Source organism: Schistocerca piceifrons, chromosome 2 (assembly GCF_021461385.2).
Source record: "Schistocerca piceifrons isolate TAMUIC-IGC-003096 chromosome 2, iqSchPice1.1, whole genome shotgun sequence".
Classification (NCBI taxonomy): domain Eukaryota; kingdom Metazoa; phylum Arthropoda; class Insecta; order Orthoptera; family Acrididae; genus Schistocerca; species Schistocerca piceifrons.
This window is the reverse complement of record NC_060139.1, coordinates 544,434,421-544,450,838: the sequence shown is the minus strand read 5'-3', so window position 1 is coordinate 544,450,838 and position 16,418 is coordinate 544,434,421. Positions and strand designations below refer to the sequence as shown.

At 36.4% G+C, this 16,418-nt stretch overlaps 1 protein-coding gene across 4 annotated transcripts in view; it reads left to right on the top strand.

The window, feature by feature from the left end:
• Positions 1–16,077, top strand: part of LOC124777486 (transmembrane channel-like protein 5) — a 283,578-nt gene extending 267,501 nt beyond the window's left edge. For all 4 annotated transcript variants that reach the window (XM_047252924.1, XM_047252923.1, XM_047252925.1 and 1 more), the window contains exons 17-19: positions 7,653–7,714; positions 9,525–9,573; positions 12,929–16,077. In XM_047252924.1, the coding sequence (XP_047108880.1) occupies positions 7,653–7,714; positions 9,525–9,573; positions 12,929–12,987 (170 nt within the window). In that variant the 3' untranslated portion in view covers positions 12,988–16,077. The remainder of the gene's footprint in view (positions 1–7,652; positions 7,715–9,524; positions 9,574–12,928) is intronic.
• Positions 16,078–16,418: the final 341 nt, after the last annotated feature.

Sequence of the window (16,418 nt, the reverse complement as noted above, 5' to 3'; positions counted from 1 at the left end):
TTTTACACTTTGAAGAGAATGAGATCCACTCATAGAAGCTCACTGATGGGCATCAACTTTTCTTCAAATTAGCTGTGCTCAAGAAGTGGTATCTGACACTCATTCTTTCGTAAAAAGCAAAATAAGTAATAATCTAATCTTATCCTCATCCTGTGTTTTCATGTTTAGTGTTTAAATAAAATGGTGATGAAATAAAAGTTCATCAGTTTAAATTTTGTTCTTAAATGGCATTCACCACAAGGCTGCATCAGTATAAAAATATCAAGTTTTGTACTTAGCTGCTTCATGTTCTTCTCTTCATCAAAATATTAAGAGAGGTGTTTCATTTCATTGTCATTTCACACTGAGATGAAAGTTTTAGAAAATAAATTTGCCATTAAATGAAAAATGCACCCCTGTGAAGCATTACAGCTCTGTATGACAAGGCATTAAGGGGCTTAGGATTAAAACTCAGTCCAAAGCTACGAGATGTGATTGAAAAGTTTTAAGAATGGGCTTGTAATTGTACAATGGTGGTACTTACATGCTGCTGTGATGCATCTCCTTCAAAATGGTCCCCTTCTGACTGAACACAGTGATTCCAACAGTGTTTCCACTTTTGGAAACATTCCTGGAAATTTTTTTCCTGAAGTGTGTTAAGGACGCTCTCCGTATTTGCCTGGATGTCTTCAGTCGAGTCAAATCACTTCCCTTTCAGTGAAAATTTCAGTTTAGGAAACAGGTAGAAGTCTGCAGGGGGCAAATCAGGGGAATTTGGCGGTTGTGGAAGTACAGGAATTTTGAATTTGGTCAAAAATTCAGTGATGGAGAAGGCACGATGAGCCAGAGCATTGTCATGGTGTAGCACCCAACTTCTGTCTTTCCACAATGTAGGCCTTTTCTTCTACACCTTTTCATGCAAACGCTCAAGGACACATTTGTAGTATTCCTTGTTAATAGTCTGTCCTCCAAGGGTAAGTTCATGATGCACAATACTGGTAGAATCAAAAAAAAAATCAGCACCGTTGTCTCCACCTTCGACCGACTTGCCGTGCTTTCTTTGGTTGTGGTGAACCTGGAGTCTTCCACTGCAAAGACTGCACTTCAGTTTCAGGATCATATCCATATACCCACAATTCGTCACCTGTAATTATCCTGTTTAACAAATCTAGGTCATTTTTAGTCCGATTAATCAGTTCTTGGCACACTTCAAGTCGGTATTGTCTCTGGTCACTTGACAACACTTGTGGAATGAATTTTGCAGACACTCAACACATGTTCTTATCTTCAGTTAATATTGACTGAATTGCATAGAAACTTAAATTAAGTTCATCAGCCAGCTCTCTGATTGTAAGTCTATGATCAGAGCACACTAAGTTGCTAACTTTGACAACATTTTTATTCGTTTTTGAGGTTGAAGGACGGCCAGACCGTGATTCATCTTCAAATGATTCACAGCCAGTTTTAAATCTGTTGAACCAGACAAAACCAAACCATTGACTGGCTCATACAATTATCTCCAAAAGCTGTTTTTAATAGTTCCATATTATTGAGGAAAATGACCTTGTTTCACAAAGTGCCTAGCATCCAGCACACATTGGTCTGTCCATTACTCATATGATTTTGAACGCATCCCCGTTAGTTTTTGAACATTTTTGAACAAATTCTAAGGTGATTTCTGAGTGTATCGTAAGTTGATTTTTGAATGCGTGCATAGTGTGCGTAATGTCTCTGCCAGGGGAATCCCCGTCGCATCTAGAAATAAACTTTCCTGCAAACAAAAGGGGACAAGGCTATACGAGCTGATCGGAATAAAGCTGAACAGGTGAATGCCAATTGCTATTTATGCGTTGACTGGGTTTGCAAATGATCAGTGTTGTTATAATTACTAGCGAAATTCATAGAGTCAGACTACCAGAGTGGAAATAAACGACTAAGAGGAATAACAGGCAGCAAAGATTACGTATTGTTTTTTCCGTGTATCCAAGAAAATTAAATTTTGACAGAAAATTTTTGGCCAGACTGCTACACTATTAAGGGCCAGTTATACAGTTCCAGGCTAACAGCCACTAAAGTTCTATTCTGGGAGTAGCGAGGAAAACGCGTTGTACGAACACGTAATAACGCCTAACTGGGGAATAAATGCGGTACAGTTAAACCGGTGACTGTGGCAGGGTTAGTGAATTTAACCAGAGGACAGTCAGGAATAGTTATAGAATTAGTGATGACAAGATTGTTTGTTAGAACGAAGAAGGAGAAGAAACGGGACCTCACACAAATTACGGAACAATATGACGATTCCAAATTTATATAAAAATTTTGTACTACTGCTTTTCAATCTCATGCTTCAGAAGCTAGAGTGCATGGATGAAATGTGAAACTATTTCCTAACATAAAACTTTTTGCTAGTAGTAGGCCTAATAGGCATTTGATATTGGTACTTAGTGAATTATATTCTGTCGTATTATGAAAATGACCATTTGTGCCAAAACAGACTCGTTTATTTGGTGCATGTAACAATTGCTGCAATATTAGGCAGGCCTATTTCATTTTATCTAGCGGACAGTGACAAAATACACGTAATGAGATCGAGAAACCACACTAGTCTTGGGTACTATTTTGCTAACAGCTTTTCTAGTATTAGACAACAACGTTTCGTTTTTCCATGTAGCAAAACAATTACGAACTTTGGTGAGGTAATTTGTTCAAATGTGTGTGAAATCTTATGGGACTTAACTGCTCAGGTCATCAGTCCCTAATCTTACACACTACTTAACCTAAATTATCCTGAAGTCAAACACACACACCCATGCCCGAGGGAGGACTCGAACCTCCGCCGGGACCAGCCGCACAGTCCATGACTGCAGCGCCCTAGACCGCTCGGCTAATCCCACGCGGCTGAGGTAATAGATTCTTTGCCAGAAAGGAAAGTATGCCATATAAAGCTGTGGCAATATTAGAGAGGAAAGAAAAGCTAGGGCTTAAGGATTGAAGAAATGTGTACTGTCTTGCTTATCTCTTGTCTTTATTCATTTTATGTATCCTTATTTAATTTTATGTCACACAAAACAGCAAGTTATTAGCTAATATGCGATAAAGACTGCAAATTTTCTGAAGAGTCCTTGTTCTGCCGGTTACAAACAATCCCATCCAGTATTAATTGCAAGAATTGTTCTTAAAGGGAAAAGAGAGAGAGAGAGAGAGAGAGAGAGAGAGAAGGGGCAGGGTGTCAAACTGGCTGACTGGGAGTAGGAGAGGCACCACAGGACATTTTAATTTCCGCTGGCTTGAATACAGTTTGGTGGCACCTATTACAAAATAATAAACATTTGAATTCCACAGGGCGAAATATAGATACATGCGATGGAAGAATGCTGCTTGAAGAGGCATGGCACTGCACTTCGACACACTTAAGACCAAATAACATGTCTTACATTCCCTCAAACATACATGTTTTATGTATCATACTCTTCAGAAAGATGTGCGCTACAAAATGAAGATATTTTTGAAACGTCTATTTTTAAAATTTTTAGCATCCTACGTCAAATGCTTGAGGGAGGGGGAGCGCCACTATCTAATATTGTCCAGGTTTAGAAATATCGTAGATCCGGACCTGGCGCACAGAGCAGTCTGAGTTGTAGTGGGGAGGTGGTAGTCTCCACATGACCCATGTTACTGTTAAGTGGTTTTGCTGTTTTCTCTTCGTTAATTGCTCTCACGTCAAATGAAAACAAATCGGATTTCTGTGGCTGGGAGCTATCAAGTGAATTAAAATACATTCACATAATTACGGAAAGCTAAAATATGTTATTAGTTTCAGATTTTATTTTGTTTCCACCTTTCTGACAATCAAGCATTAATCACCTTGCAGAACAATGAAGTTATTTTTGTTGGTTTGTTTAAGAAATTTTGCTTCTGCTGAGGCAGTAAATTTATTTGAAACGAAGTGTTTAATTCCACACTATTGGCTAGTTTCAATTGTTTGCTGCATTTCAAGTTCACGTTTTCATCTTCTAGCACGTATGGCATTATGACATAATAAAGAACCAAACATACAGTACTGGTACTGCAAGAAAATTTATACCTCCATCTGGACATACGAATGTGCACTTTAAGCCGAATTATGCATTTTGGTATGGTTCACAAAATTCCCATACTCTTTGAATGTCCTATAATGTCTTGTTTCCTTTATGACATAATTTAAGGTCTTTTAATGTTTTACACGTATGAACGTATGGGCTTCCTGCGTCATCGTACCTGCGCAAGCGCGGCGACGCCTGTTATCTGGTGCTTTTTGGCAACTGCTGAAATGAGTCTAACAGGTCAAGGGAAAATATTCCAAATGGTTGTTTGAATAGCGTTACTTTCAAAGTAAATTTCCTTATAAGCAAAAAGAACTCTGTTCGCAAATGTCCGATGAATTTCTTAAATCACAGAGCGTTTGACTCTCATTCAAAAATCGGATCTTTGAGGACGACCATTGACAATATTTTTGAGCCCAGCAGATGAGACATTTATGTCGTTGTTAAAAATTTTAGTGGCATATATGTGTGATGTATCTTGAAGTGTAACACACGCAAAAAAAGATCAACATTATGTGTGAAAGCTTAGCTTCTCTTGCAGCTTATTTATCTTAGAGACCAATATTATACGTGAAAGCTTTTCTTTTCTTGTAGTAACACTGTGTATATACATTTAAACTAATACCTTTACCTATTTGTGTGTTCGCGCTGCTTAACAGTGATATTGGTATTGGCCGACTGTCACATGTCCTATGCTCTGAATATCCGCTGTCATCGGCTGAAGCTATCGCTTGACGTGAGCTGCGACTCGCTTACAGAAGCGCATCGCTATCTCGATTTCAATCCTTCAGAAAGTAACATGCGGTGTTTGGTGGAATTCATATTTATACTTTCATAATACGAAAATATGCAGTATACATGTTGCTGCTCATCAGACATCTTTCCAAAAGTGTTTTTTCCCTGAGCTTCGTTTTCTAAAGTGCCGGGAAATTCTACGCCGGCGTATAAAACCACAGCCATCAAAAGGATTGATAAGTTTTACGGTTCCGAGGAAGTATATTGTTACTTAACACAGAAAAAGTGTATTTTCATCTGGGAGAAAGTGTATTTCTAACCGGGAAATCCGGGAAAAATCCAGGAATTTTTTTTCCTCGGCCACGTATACACCCTGGTGATAAAACTACTCTTGTTTGCAAGGCTTACGTGATACATTTTCAATAGTGCATATCATGGTCTGACAGACTGTTTAAGATTTGTGTCATACATTAGTTATCATTGAAAATAATCAGTTTTCGAAAATGTAATGTAACTGGATAGATACAAAATCTATTTGTCAAGCAACTGCAGGAAAACGCATTTATAAATGGTATTATTTATGCAAGATTTCGGAGCTCGTAACGCCTCCTTAAGGCAAAAGGTTTGAAAGGGAGGGAAGGGGGTGAAGGAAAAACACTATTTAGAAAAAAGGGTAGAGTTCAGGAAAGTCATCCAGAACCCGGGGTCGGGGGAGATCTATTATGATCTACAGAAATATTGTCAATCAGTATCGTGCAGTTCATTGACACACTTGTGAGAAAGTCGACAACTGCCCTCAGGTTAAAAGAACTCATTACATTCTCAGATTGTGTCCTGTCATTATTACAAGTAAGAAAAGGTACATTAAAATGACCAAGTGTGAATATTTATTTGGATTTTGAGAACAGGGAAGCAAAAATCATTCTATTTACTTGTGGAATATTCTGTACTCACCATTCATGATAGTTGGTAAACAATAATCACATAAATAGACAGCGCATTTATGAGGAGTCCAATGAAACAAAACTCAAAATGTTGGTCAACACAATAATTATTTACATATGTAGACATATATACTACATTATTTTTAACAAAAATTATCACACCACAATTCTCCATTGTATTCCAAGTGTAACAAGCACTTAAGTTGATTTATCTAGTTGCACCACTTCTAATTTCTGTCCTTTCCACCATATGGTGAATAGTGAAAATAACATATGGGAATTGGCATTGTCAATTGAATTGCCATCATTAATGCAGATGACAGTTGGCCCTGTTTGTTTCTCAGACCTGTTATATTTTAGTGAAATATACAAAATTTACTATTTTCTAAAATCTTTGTTCTGACTGAGTAGTTCTGTTGGAAATTGAAATTAGAGCTTATAAGACGTGCACTTGCAGTTATGCGAGTTAAGGTAGTCCTCAAACAGAGGCCAGGTACCAAAAATCCTGCAGAATTGCAAGTTTCCTGATTCTTGCACTTCTTATGCTTGCCTCTGATATTAGTAATGATGATAGAGGCATATCAGGTAGTGAAAGGTCTTGCCCTACTGAAATTTGTGGAGGGCCCAATATTTTTGAAAGGCCTTGAGCTACTGATGCAAGGACAACAGCTGATGAAGTTTCTGAAACTGTTGCTGATGAAGGCTGGGAGACAATTGTTGTAGGTATGGTGTCTGCTTTTCAAGATAGCAAAATCACTGTTGCTGCACCTTAATTTCATATTAATGTTTCTTTGGTTCTTCCATCATTTGCACAGATATTGTTGGGCCCTCTATACTAGCCATTGCTGGTGGGAGAACTGGGGTGCTGTTTACTTTAGATGTCGATATAACAGCTTTTATTACTGTGGCTCACATGGTATCTTGCATCTTTACCCCAGTTATTTCTGTGCAGACCATGTTTTGTAAAGAGCAATGTTACAAAGCTGCCAACTGGTGAGAAAGTTGCATTGGGAAATGATTTCCAAATTTTTTGTAGTTTCCTATTAGTTCTTGTGGTTTCAATATTTACCTAATATTTTTTTTTATTAACTTGTGCCTCCATGAAACACCACAGTGAGAAAGTTTATATATCAGTTACTTTGAAGTTTATCTTTTAAAACCTTCATTGCCCATCTACTTTCATTACAATAAACGACGTTTGCTCTCCCTTTCAAAATAACTTGCTGCTAGGGTATAAAGAGCTTTCACCATTTTGTAGAACTTTAGGTACAGGAGCTCCTGGCTTGACTGCAAGTTATATCAAGTCTTTGTTGAGTATTATGTAAATTTTGATGGTTCCTCTTCCATTGATATCAACAAAGACCTGTATTTCGCAATTTTTGTTCAGTGCCTTGTTATATGTGTGATTTATTTTTCATTCACTTTTATTGGTGTTTTATCACTATATTCCCAGTCACCAAATAATATTGATATTTCTCATACTGATTGCCATTGTTAACAGTTCTGCAGCAATTTGGACAGTTGTCCATTTTGACAGAAAAATTTTGCTTAAGATCTGTGCTTAAAGACATCTGGGTTCAATGATAGTTAACAGCTAAGGTATATGGATCTCTGACCCACTTACCACCTGGAATTATGAGCAGACTTAGAAAATTAGAGCTCTATTGGTATGTCTTGTTGTAATTACTGGTAATTCTGATGCTAAGTAATCTCTGCATGGATCAATTCACAGTTCTCCCTGTAGTGTAGAACTTGATAGCATTTTGATTTTGTAGTGTGTTTCATTTATTATGTTGATTAGAGCATTCAACTGTTTACTAAGATCAGAGCAGACTGCGTATAAGTTATCTGTTGCAAGTATTTCTTCTGTAGAGAAATCAAAAAGTTTGATGTTGATGTTTGATAATTTCAGAATACCCCGGATGGTCAGATGGCAGACCAAAACCTTCACCACGAAAAATGAGGAAACGCCAGGTGAGTAATAATCAGAATATAAAGTTCCTGCCCTCATATAAGATTTAAATTATAATAGCATTTTATACATTGCATTGTACTGTGAATATAAAAGATTTGTCTGCAAGTGACAGCAGAGTAGTTTTTCTGAATAGGAAATGATACACCATTGTGTTAATGCTTATCTTGACATATTGAGGGTTTCCAAGTTTCTCAACAAGCTTTTCCACCCATTACAGTCATCAGTTATATGCATCCATGTTGCTTCTGCTTGTGTTCTAATGTCTTCCAACCACCTTCCTTTTGGTAATAGTCAAAACTTTCATTGTCTCTGTGAAGCCAGCAAAACTTTCTGTGGCACAGTCACCTTCTATTCACATGGTTACATATCCTGCTCACCTTCATTTCATTGATATTAAAATCATGGTTGTGTCTTTCATTCTAGTCTGTTGCCCGATCCCCTTGTTTGTTGTCCTTACATCTGCTAGTAATTCACAATACACACCCCTCCACTACTTGCTGAGTGACCGTCAGTTTTTAAATGTACAATGCAGGTCGGTCGGTATTTATATCCTTGATGACTTTCATTACATGGGCATTAGGACATGGTTAAAGGTGTGAACCAATGCCCAATGTTTTGTCCCCTCAGATACTATAAAGACACAGTTAGTGTTTTCAAAGTTAAACAAGCTCACTAACAGTGACATAGCTCTTGTGTTTGAAACAGTTTATATGAGTTCTGTAACGTCAGTCTACCAGCTCACTGAAGATGGCCAAAAAGATGTAAAGCTGAAATATCAGTTAAAGAAATGAAGTTTCTGCAGCTAGATGCCCAAAATCTAAAGAATCTGTCCATAAGCCAAAAAAGTTGAAAGTGACCTAAATTAGTGCTTCTTGAAGAACCATCAGATTACATTCCTGGAGTCTCATGTAAGGGAATCATGGACTATAACTGACTCTTGTCTTTCACACTAATAACTTTTCTATTTAATTTTAAAATATTGTCTGCTGCACTTCATTGTTAATTTCCGACTCTGTCAATCCGGTTGTACCTCCTTTTACACTCGGTAACTTTTCAGGCTTAATCCTTGTGGACTCCCATTTCTCTTTTCTCCAGGCAAAGGACTCTCAAGTTCTTAAGCCTAATGAATTTTAAACTGATTTATGTATCCACTGATTTGCTTTTGCATGGAAAACACCTTTCATATTTTATTGCACTTTATTCTGTCTGTTATGTTCAGTATTTAACATTTTGTGTTTCATTTGTAAGTAGCAAAAATATTATCAACTGTTTCAGTATTTTGCGGTTTTTTTCTGTTCATTTAAATAAACGAACAGATGTGACAGTATTTAACTGCTACTGACACGCTAGGCATCATGCAGATTTGTATAAATGAAATAATGAAAGCAAATAAATAAAGAAAAATGTTGTTAGCAGTAAGATTTTAATTTCATGTATGTAAGGACACATATTTAGTGCAGTGTAACAAACATAGAGAAGATGGAAACTTTCTGCCAGATAAAAAACTGTGAGCCGGACCAGGACTCAAGGAAGAACTTTTATGAAATTTGAAAGGCAGGAGATCAGGTCCTGGCAAAAGTAAAGCTGTGGGGATGGGTTATGAGTCATGTGCAGATAGCTCAATTGGTAGTGCACTTGACCACGAAAGGCAAAAGTGCCAGGTTCGACTCCCAGTCCAACACACAGTTTTACTCTGCCAGCAAGTTTCATATCGGTGCACACTCTGCTGCAATTTATGCGTCTTTTAATTTTATAGCATATTTGAAAATGCTTTCAACGTAATTTAATTCCTTGTGAACTTTATTTCAGACAAACTGGGATTCACCTTTATCTGGTGATTATTCAGCTGCCCTCAAAGGTACGTACCTGGCAAAGGAGACGCCAGATTATTGTTGGTGAATGTGGGTACAGTAGGGGTATATTCTGTTTATATCGATTGCCTTCAATTGCTTACAAGGCCTTATTTAATAGAGTATCGGATCGCCCAATGGAGGATAACAACATTGAGCACCAAGCACATTGTAACTCCTTCACATCCACACCTCTCATCTGGGAACAAGTAATGGACTCCTCCAATATTATGTGTATTCCTGCACCATTGATCAGAGACTAGCATCAGCCTGACTAAGGAATTACCATCCCATGCATAATCTGCCAATAACACAAGACAAACTGCTGCATTTGCAGTGCCATGACCAGGAAAGGTGCCGATGATTAGCACCGTACTGTGTTCAGTGATGAATCACTGCTCTACACTGTCCCAAATGACAGAAGTTCAATTTTACCAATGTTTTGGAGAGGCACATTGATGTTAAGCCTGGTGTCATGTTGTGGAGAGCTATTGGGTTTGAGTCAGATCATGGGTGGCAGTAATTGAGGGAACTCTTCTGGCATAATAGTACACAATGGACATCCTGTATCCTCATCTGTTACCTCTTGTGCAATAGTTCCACTGTGCCATTTTTCAATGGGACAATGCTCGTCCAAATATGTCACATGGCTCTGTGAACTGTCGGCGTAATGTTAAGGTACCCCTGAACCAGAAAGATATCCACATCTACCCCCCAATAGATCATACGTGGGATCAGTTCAATTGTCAACTCTGTCCCAGTGCCAATATCCAGGATATCAAGGATGAATTACAATAGTTGTGGACCAGCCTGCCTTGGGAGAGAATGTGACTTTATGATAGCCTTCCCAAAAGCATCAGTGTGGGCTCATTCTACCAAGTTCTTTGTAAATGTGACTTATTCTGTAATCACTGAAGTAACATCACGTATCCTGTCAACTAGTGAAACTTCATTTCCTTTCTTCATCCCTTTCTGGTTGCTGCACATTGTTTTGTCACAGCAATAAATCCTTGTACTCCAATATGATTTTCATTCAGTACATTATAACTTTTTTGGTAGTAGATAATAGACATTCTTTGATTTTCTTATTCTGTGACATCTGGTGGTTTCTTTTGAAACCACATTCTGTGAGATGGGTGGCATTTGACATCCTGGGTTTGCCACCTGCCAATAAACAGTGTTGGACTGCCACCATGGGCTGCAAACAGTGAAAAGATTCATTAGCAATTAATGTATATAAAACTTTTCACTACTTCTCAGATGAAGCAAATTTGTTCATTTATGAACTTTTGGGACTTAATTTAGGTATATGTGTAAAAACCATTCACAAATCATGAATATGTCTTCTCATGCAGCATAACCCTAACAGTAGATAGTAACTATTTTGTAGACACTTTTGTGGTATGTGGATAATGTAGATTTATTTTGTCTTCCAGCCACTTTCTTACAAACATGAGACAGGGAATTTTATTTTTATAGCTAAGTCACACTCTCATGCATTCCTCATTTCTTGCCAACAACAACAAGAAGTTTCATTTGTTTAAGAAATAGTTCTTCACTTATCATAAATATAATATGGTACCAAAGCCATACTCTCGTTGGCTTGTGGTCTTCCTGATGCAGTAGTCAGCACTCCCTAAAGGGAAAACTCAGTACAGATCACAAATTTTGTTTGCTTATTGAATGAACCACTGCAGGAAGGCTATTGAGGCTGAGATATACTTTCAGCAAACTACCAAGTCCCTAGTGGTTCTGCTTTTGTACTGATGGAGAAAGTAATTCGTTGATGAAATAGTTAAAGGGTGACTGGCCAGATGTCAGTGTCCAGCAGGCACTACATTTCACCAAGTGACATCATCAGGTATGCTGAGATGTGAATACTTTTATCTCTTCCCACACCCCACTCCATCCCTCCCCATCCCTCCCTCCCTCTTAATTGCTGCCCCTTTCACGATGTGTGCCGAGGAGTGGCGGCTACCCCTGGCCACATCATAACGAGAGCAGCTGGTTGGAGGGTAGGGGGTTGGGGGGATATGTGAAAATAGTTCCACACCAGCTCCTAAGCAGCCAGTTCACCAGCACATCTGATAATAACGTGGTTGCTTGCTGAAATATTGTGGCTGTTGGACACTGAAATCCAGCTGTTCACCTGCAACTATTTTGTCATGAATTATGCCAGGAGAATCTGAAGAAGCACACGTGATTTGTTGATTACATCTCAAAAGAAAACAGGTTCTGATTCTACATATAAGTGGATAAAGACAGTAATGTTAGTATCTGTATTGTGGGAGATTATCTCATAATGAATATTCACATGTATTGATAAACAGTGAGATTTATTTTTGCATAGTACTGTAAATTAAGGGTTCTCTGTGTATTCCACATCTGTAGCTGATAATTGAGCAGTGATCTCTTGTGATGACCTGTACTTTTGATGAGAATACTATGGTCGTGTTGTCCAGGCATCCACCGAGTCACGTGGAAGTTTTCATGTAGACAGTATTACCCTCAATTACAGTCCTCATGGAAACACATTACAGGCTACTTTGATAGAGGTAATCTGCTCTGAGCCATAGGAGAAAATGAGGCATTGGAATTTTATGATGCTTTCACGTTTATAGCATCAGAGCAGCTTGAAATTAAATTCTGATATAGATCTGTATGTATAATGTGTAATTGTAATGTGTATAATTGTTGCTGTTTTACACCATACATAAAATAAACCTTAATTTTCTATAATTTTCAGAACTTGGTGTTCAGATTTGGGGCTGATAATTTGAGTATCTAGACGTATGCTATCCTATTTCTCAACAAGTGGGATATATTATCAAATACTGGTTTTACATATTTCTTACTTTCTAGCAAGCTTCCTTTGTTGGTACCATTCCCCATCCATCTGCTAATTTTATGAAGTCTCTAAATCCGTCAGGTCCACTACCCGATAATTATCAACATTATTTTTGTTTTGAAATCCTTACAAAATAAAGAAATCATATCTTTGAATGACTTCAATATTTTCCCATGACAATACACGTATATGGTTACTAATATACTTTACAGTAAAATTCCAATGTTCTGCCAATATATATGAATAATTAGATATTATGAATTAATTAGATAGATTTGTGTGTGTGTGTGTGTGTGTGTGTGTGTGTGTGTGTGAGAGAGAGAGAGAGAGAGAGAGAGAGTTGGGGGGGGGGCCGTAGGTATACAATAAATGTGTGTTTAAACTAAAAAATCTAATGGTAGTTCACTTAATATGCTAGTAAACTTCTCGGCTGCAGGACAGAGAGAACTGTTTATCTGTGTTTCATTTTGTTATTCCACACATATTTAACTTGTGGCCTGCAATTTCACCTTTAGGAATGAGAGCAAAGCAACCATTCCATCTTCGAGGGCAAGGGCACAAAATGCGAAGATAAGAAGAGCAGCCTCTTGACACATGATGTGCTGAATTGTGGTTTACTACTACTGACTGATGGTGTATTGTACTTTAAATCCATCATAAAGTAATTGTTGTTTTATTATGTTGCTTTACATTTTGCAAACAAGTTCTGTTTGTTCTCATGAGGCATTTCCTGAAGATTAGCAGTATTAAAATATTAAATTTTTTGTTGTGTTACTTGTTGAACATTAGTGTTGAAATCTTTATCAGAGTAGAATTGACTGTAATATTGTTTGTTGAATCATTGACTATTGTTAACTGTTTCTTCAATCTCTAATTTGTTATTGATATATAGTATGTCATTAAGTCTGGTCATACTTGCTTTAATTTATCAGATGAGGACTACAGAGGATACATTTTTTCTTCTGGTTTGTAAATAAAATGAAAGATAAACTCACAAAATTTGTTTCCAAAACCTGGATTTCTAGTATAGGAATCAAATATCCCTGTACAGCTGTCCGCACTGTAGCCATACTTCTAACAGATCCTTTCACTATAGTACCCATTACAGTGGTGGAGCTTTTTCATATATCAGGCCCTCATTATTTGTTGGCAGAAGAAATGAATACACACCACATTTGGTGTAGCTCCATCCATAATAGTCAGAGGCAGCTAAATCTGGTATGCAGCAAGAGACTACCAAAAATGTGGATATAGGATAACATTCCACTCAAATAGAAAACGAAATGTTCAAAAGCCTTCTGTGCCTGTGGTGGTAACGCACCCTGTTACATACATCTGGAAACTGTCTTCACTGGCACTTAGATGGTGTACTAGTTGTCACAGAGTATACAAAACAAAAAATCATAGTCAAGTTCATTGGTTTATTTAATCAGTTTCATCATTGTTAAAAATGCATTTCATAACCTTCCAATCTATCTCACAGACTCAAAACTAAAAATAGTTCTTTTTATATCTTGTGTTTAGGCACTGTAATAATTACATACACTCTATTACTTATTGTAAACCATTTCTTAGAATTTGGCCTCCACATTGTCAGTTATAGTAGTTTAAGTTGAAAAGATGATATATCAATAGATTTTTTTACTCCTTTGAGTTGTTCTGTGACTTAAGTATGTTATTAATTACTTAGATAAAACGTACCCATTTATGATTTGTGATGGATGAAGCCAAAAGTATTAGCACAGTGGTAGTGTTCTTCTGTGTGTCAGATTCAAGCTTTTTTTCCATTGGAGATTGCTATATTTATTGGCATACAATGGCAGTGAATGGTGAAACTAAAAACATCATTGACAAATTTGAGTTTATCTTTCATCAAATACTGTGTTATTTGAACTCCTCCTCTTCATGTGAAGGTATATGTTTTGTCCTCTCTTCAGTGATGAATAATTTGAAGTGTCAAAGATCTAGTCTGGTTTTGAATTTTTCTAAATGTGATTTTTTTATAGTTCCTTTTAAATATATTGTTAACATTCTTTATTTTTTTCCCACAACTACAAACAACACTTTTCACTTTTACACTAGATTCCAAAGAGGAGAAATAGTTTAAATGTAATTTTTTCTAGTTGATCAATCAAATGTTTGATGGCGTCTTAATATTTCAGTCAGATATGCAGCAGTTCTTGAATCAGTATTTCAGTGCTGTAGTTTTTAGTAAGGTATCCCTTCAATAAACACTTTGTATTTGTTAAAAACTTCACTGACGTTGAGAAATAATATTTAATAGGCCTGGTTTTTGTAGGTGAGAGGAACATTCAGCTATCCAAATAGTGCTGTAATTTAGTTTTCTTATACATTTAATACCTAAACTAAGTTCTTATTGAATTGTCAAATAGAATCAACAGTAAGTAGATGATTTATTAACATATTTTGTGAAGATAAGGATGTGTTTTGAAATTTGAATGCACAGGATTACGTAAGTATTCTTTATGTCTTCAATAGATCAACTGTGGAGGGCTGTTGCTTCAGATCATACAAACTTGAAAATTGTGATGAACTCTGACAATTAAAAGATAGAAATACAGCAGAGTGATAGTAAAAGTTTAAAATGAAACACTTAAAATATCATTCTATAAAGTTTTATGGCCTATTTGCATTTAGTGATGATAGTTCATCCGAGTTATTGAGGGAAGCTGCACACTCTCACTGCTTAGGATTTGTATAATAATTTCAGATAGTTATATTATATGTGTGAAATGTGCATTATTTATTTCCACTTACCTGTTGCTAAGAGAATATTTATCTTCTGCAGTTATGTGTTTACTTTTCTTTGATATGTGGACTAACAAAATAAAGCTATAGCAATTTGTGTGTAATTGCATAAGTTTTTATTGTGACACAGGTTGCTATGCTCTATTTTCATTTTATTGGATAATGATATAAAATAGAAATAAGACAAATATACGTCATCAATACATTCAACAGTTTGCACCAGAACAAATATTTCTGCTCCAACCCTTAAATTTTAGTGAACTACACCTGGTATTAACACGTAACACTAAAATTATTGGAGAAAATTGAACATTTCAGTCAGAATGAGTGAAAAAAAATTTCCCTCATATTCACATAAGGTATGAAATCTCACTTTAAATCATGTTTGTAATGGTATCTTACTATGGCCATAAATTTGGCGTTTGAAAGCCAATAACATGAAATGTCTCCAAAAATTTATAGTCCAGTATCAGACATAACAAAATGCCAAAGTTCAATTACATTTGCTCATTTTAATTAGTGATCCATTAAACTCTAAGTGTCTGGCAACTTTAACTCAACACAATCAAAATTAAAACCTCAATGGAACAATTTTTTTACAGAATAAATATAGATTCAGATAACAGTGCTTTTGTTTCACTTACTTTAGTAATTTGCAGTTATATTTCATGACTTCATTTATGCAGTGTTGTGTGTTGATTGCAGTCATTTTGAATATAGTGACTTGTTCATTTCTAAATATATACCAGAGATCAGTTCTGGACCAGTGTGTTACTGAATTTAATAAAGGTTTCGTGTAATAAACTGAGACGTGTGTCATTGATCATCAATGTGAAAATATGACACTGTTATTTATTATATTGATTTATATTTGAAATAAAAGATGAATGAGTTATTTGCTGTGCTTTTTCCCCTCACATGAACACAGGATATCACTTAATTGTGTTTTCCCCACAACATTCATTAATACATACATGGGTAACATCAATGATCGTGCATAATATTTGTACATGGAAATTTCATTGTAGAGTAACAAATTTGATAGAGATAGTCATATTTTGTTGTAGAACAAACATGAACATTTGAACAAATTTAGGAACTTTCAATCAATGAGAATTAGAACTTCTCTGGCAAGGCATTTATTATGATATTACTTACACTGTGTACAGAGTGCAGTGTTGCAGTGCCTGTGTTATTCTGATTATAATGCAAAGTTCCTTTGGACATGCATGCATG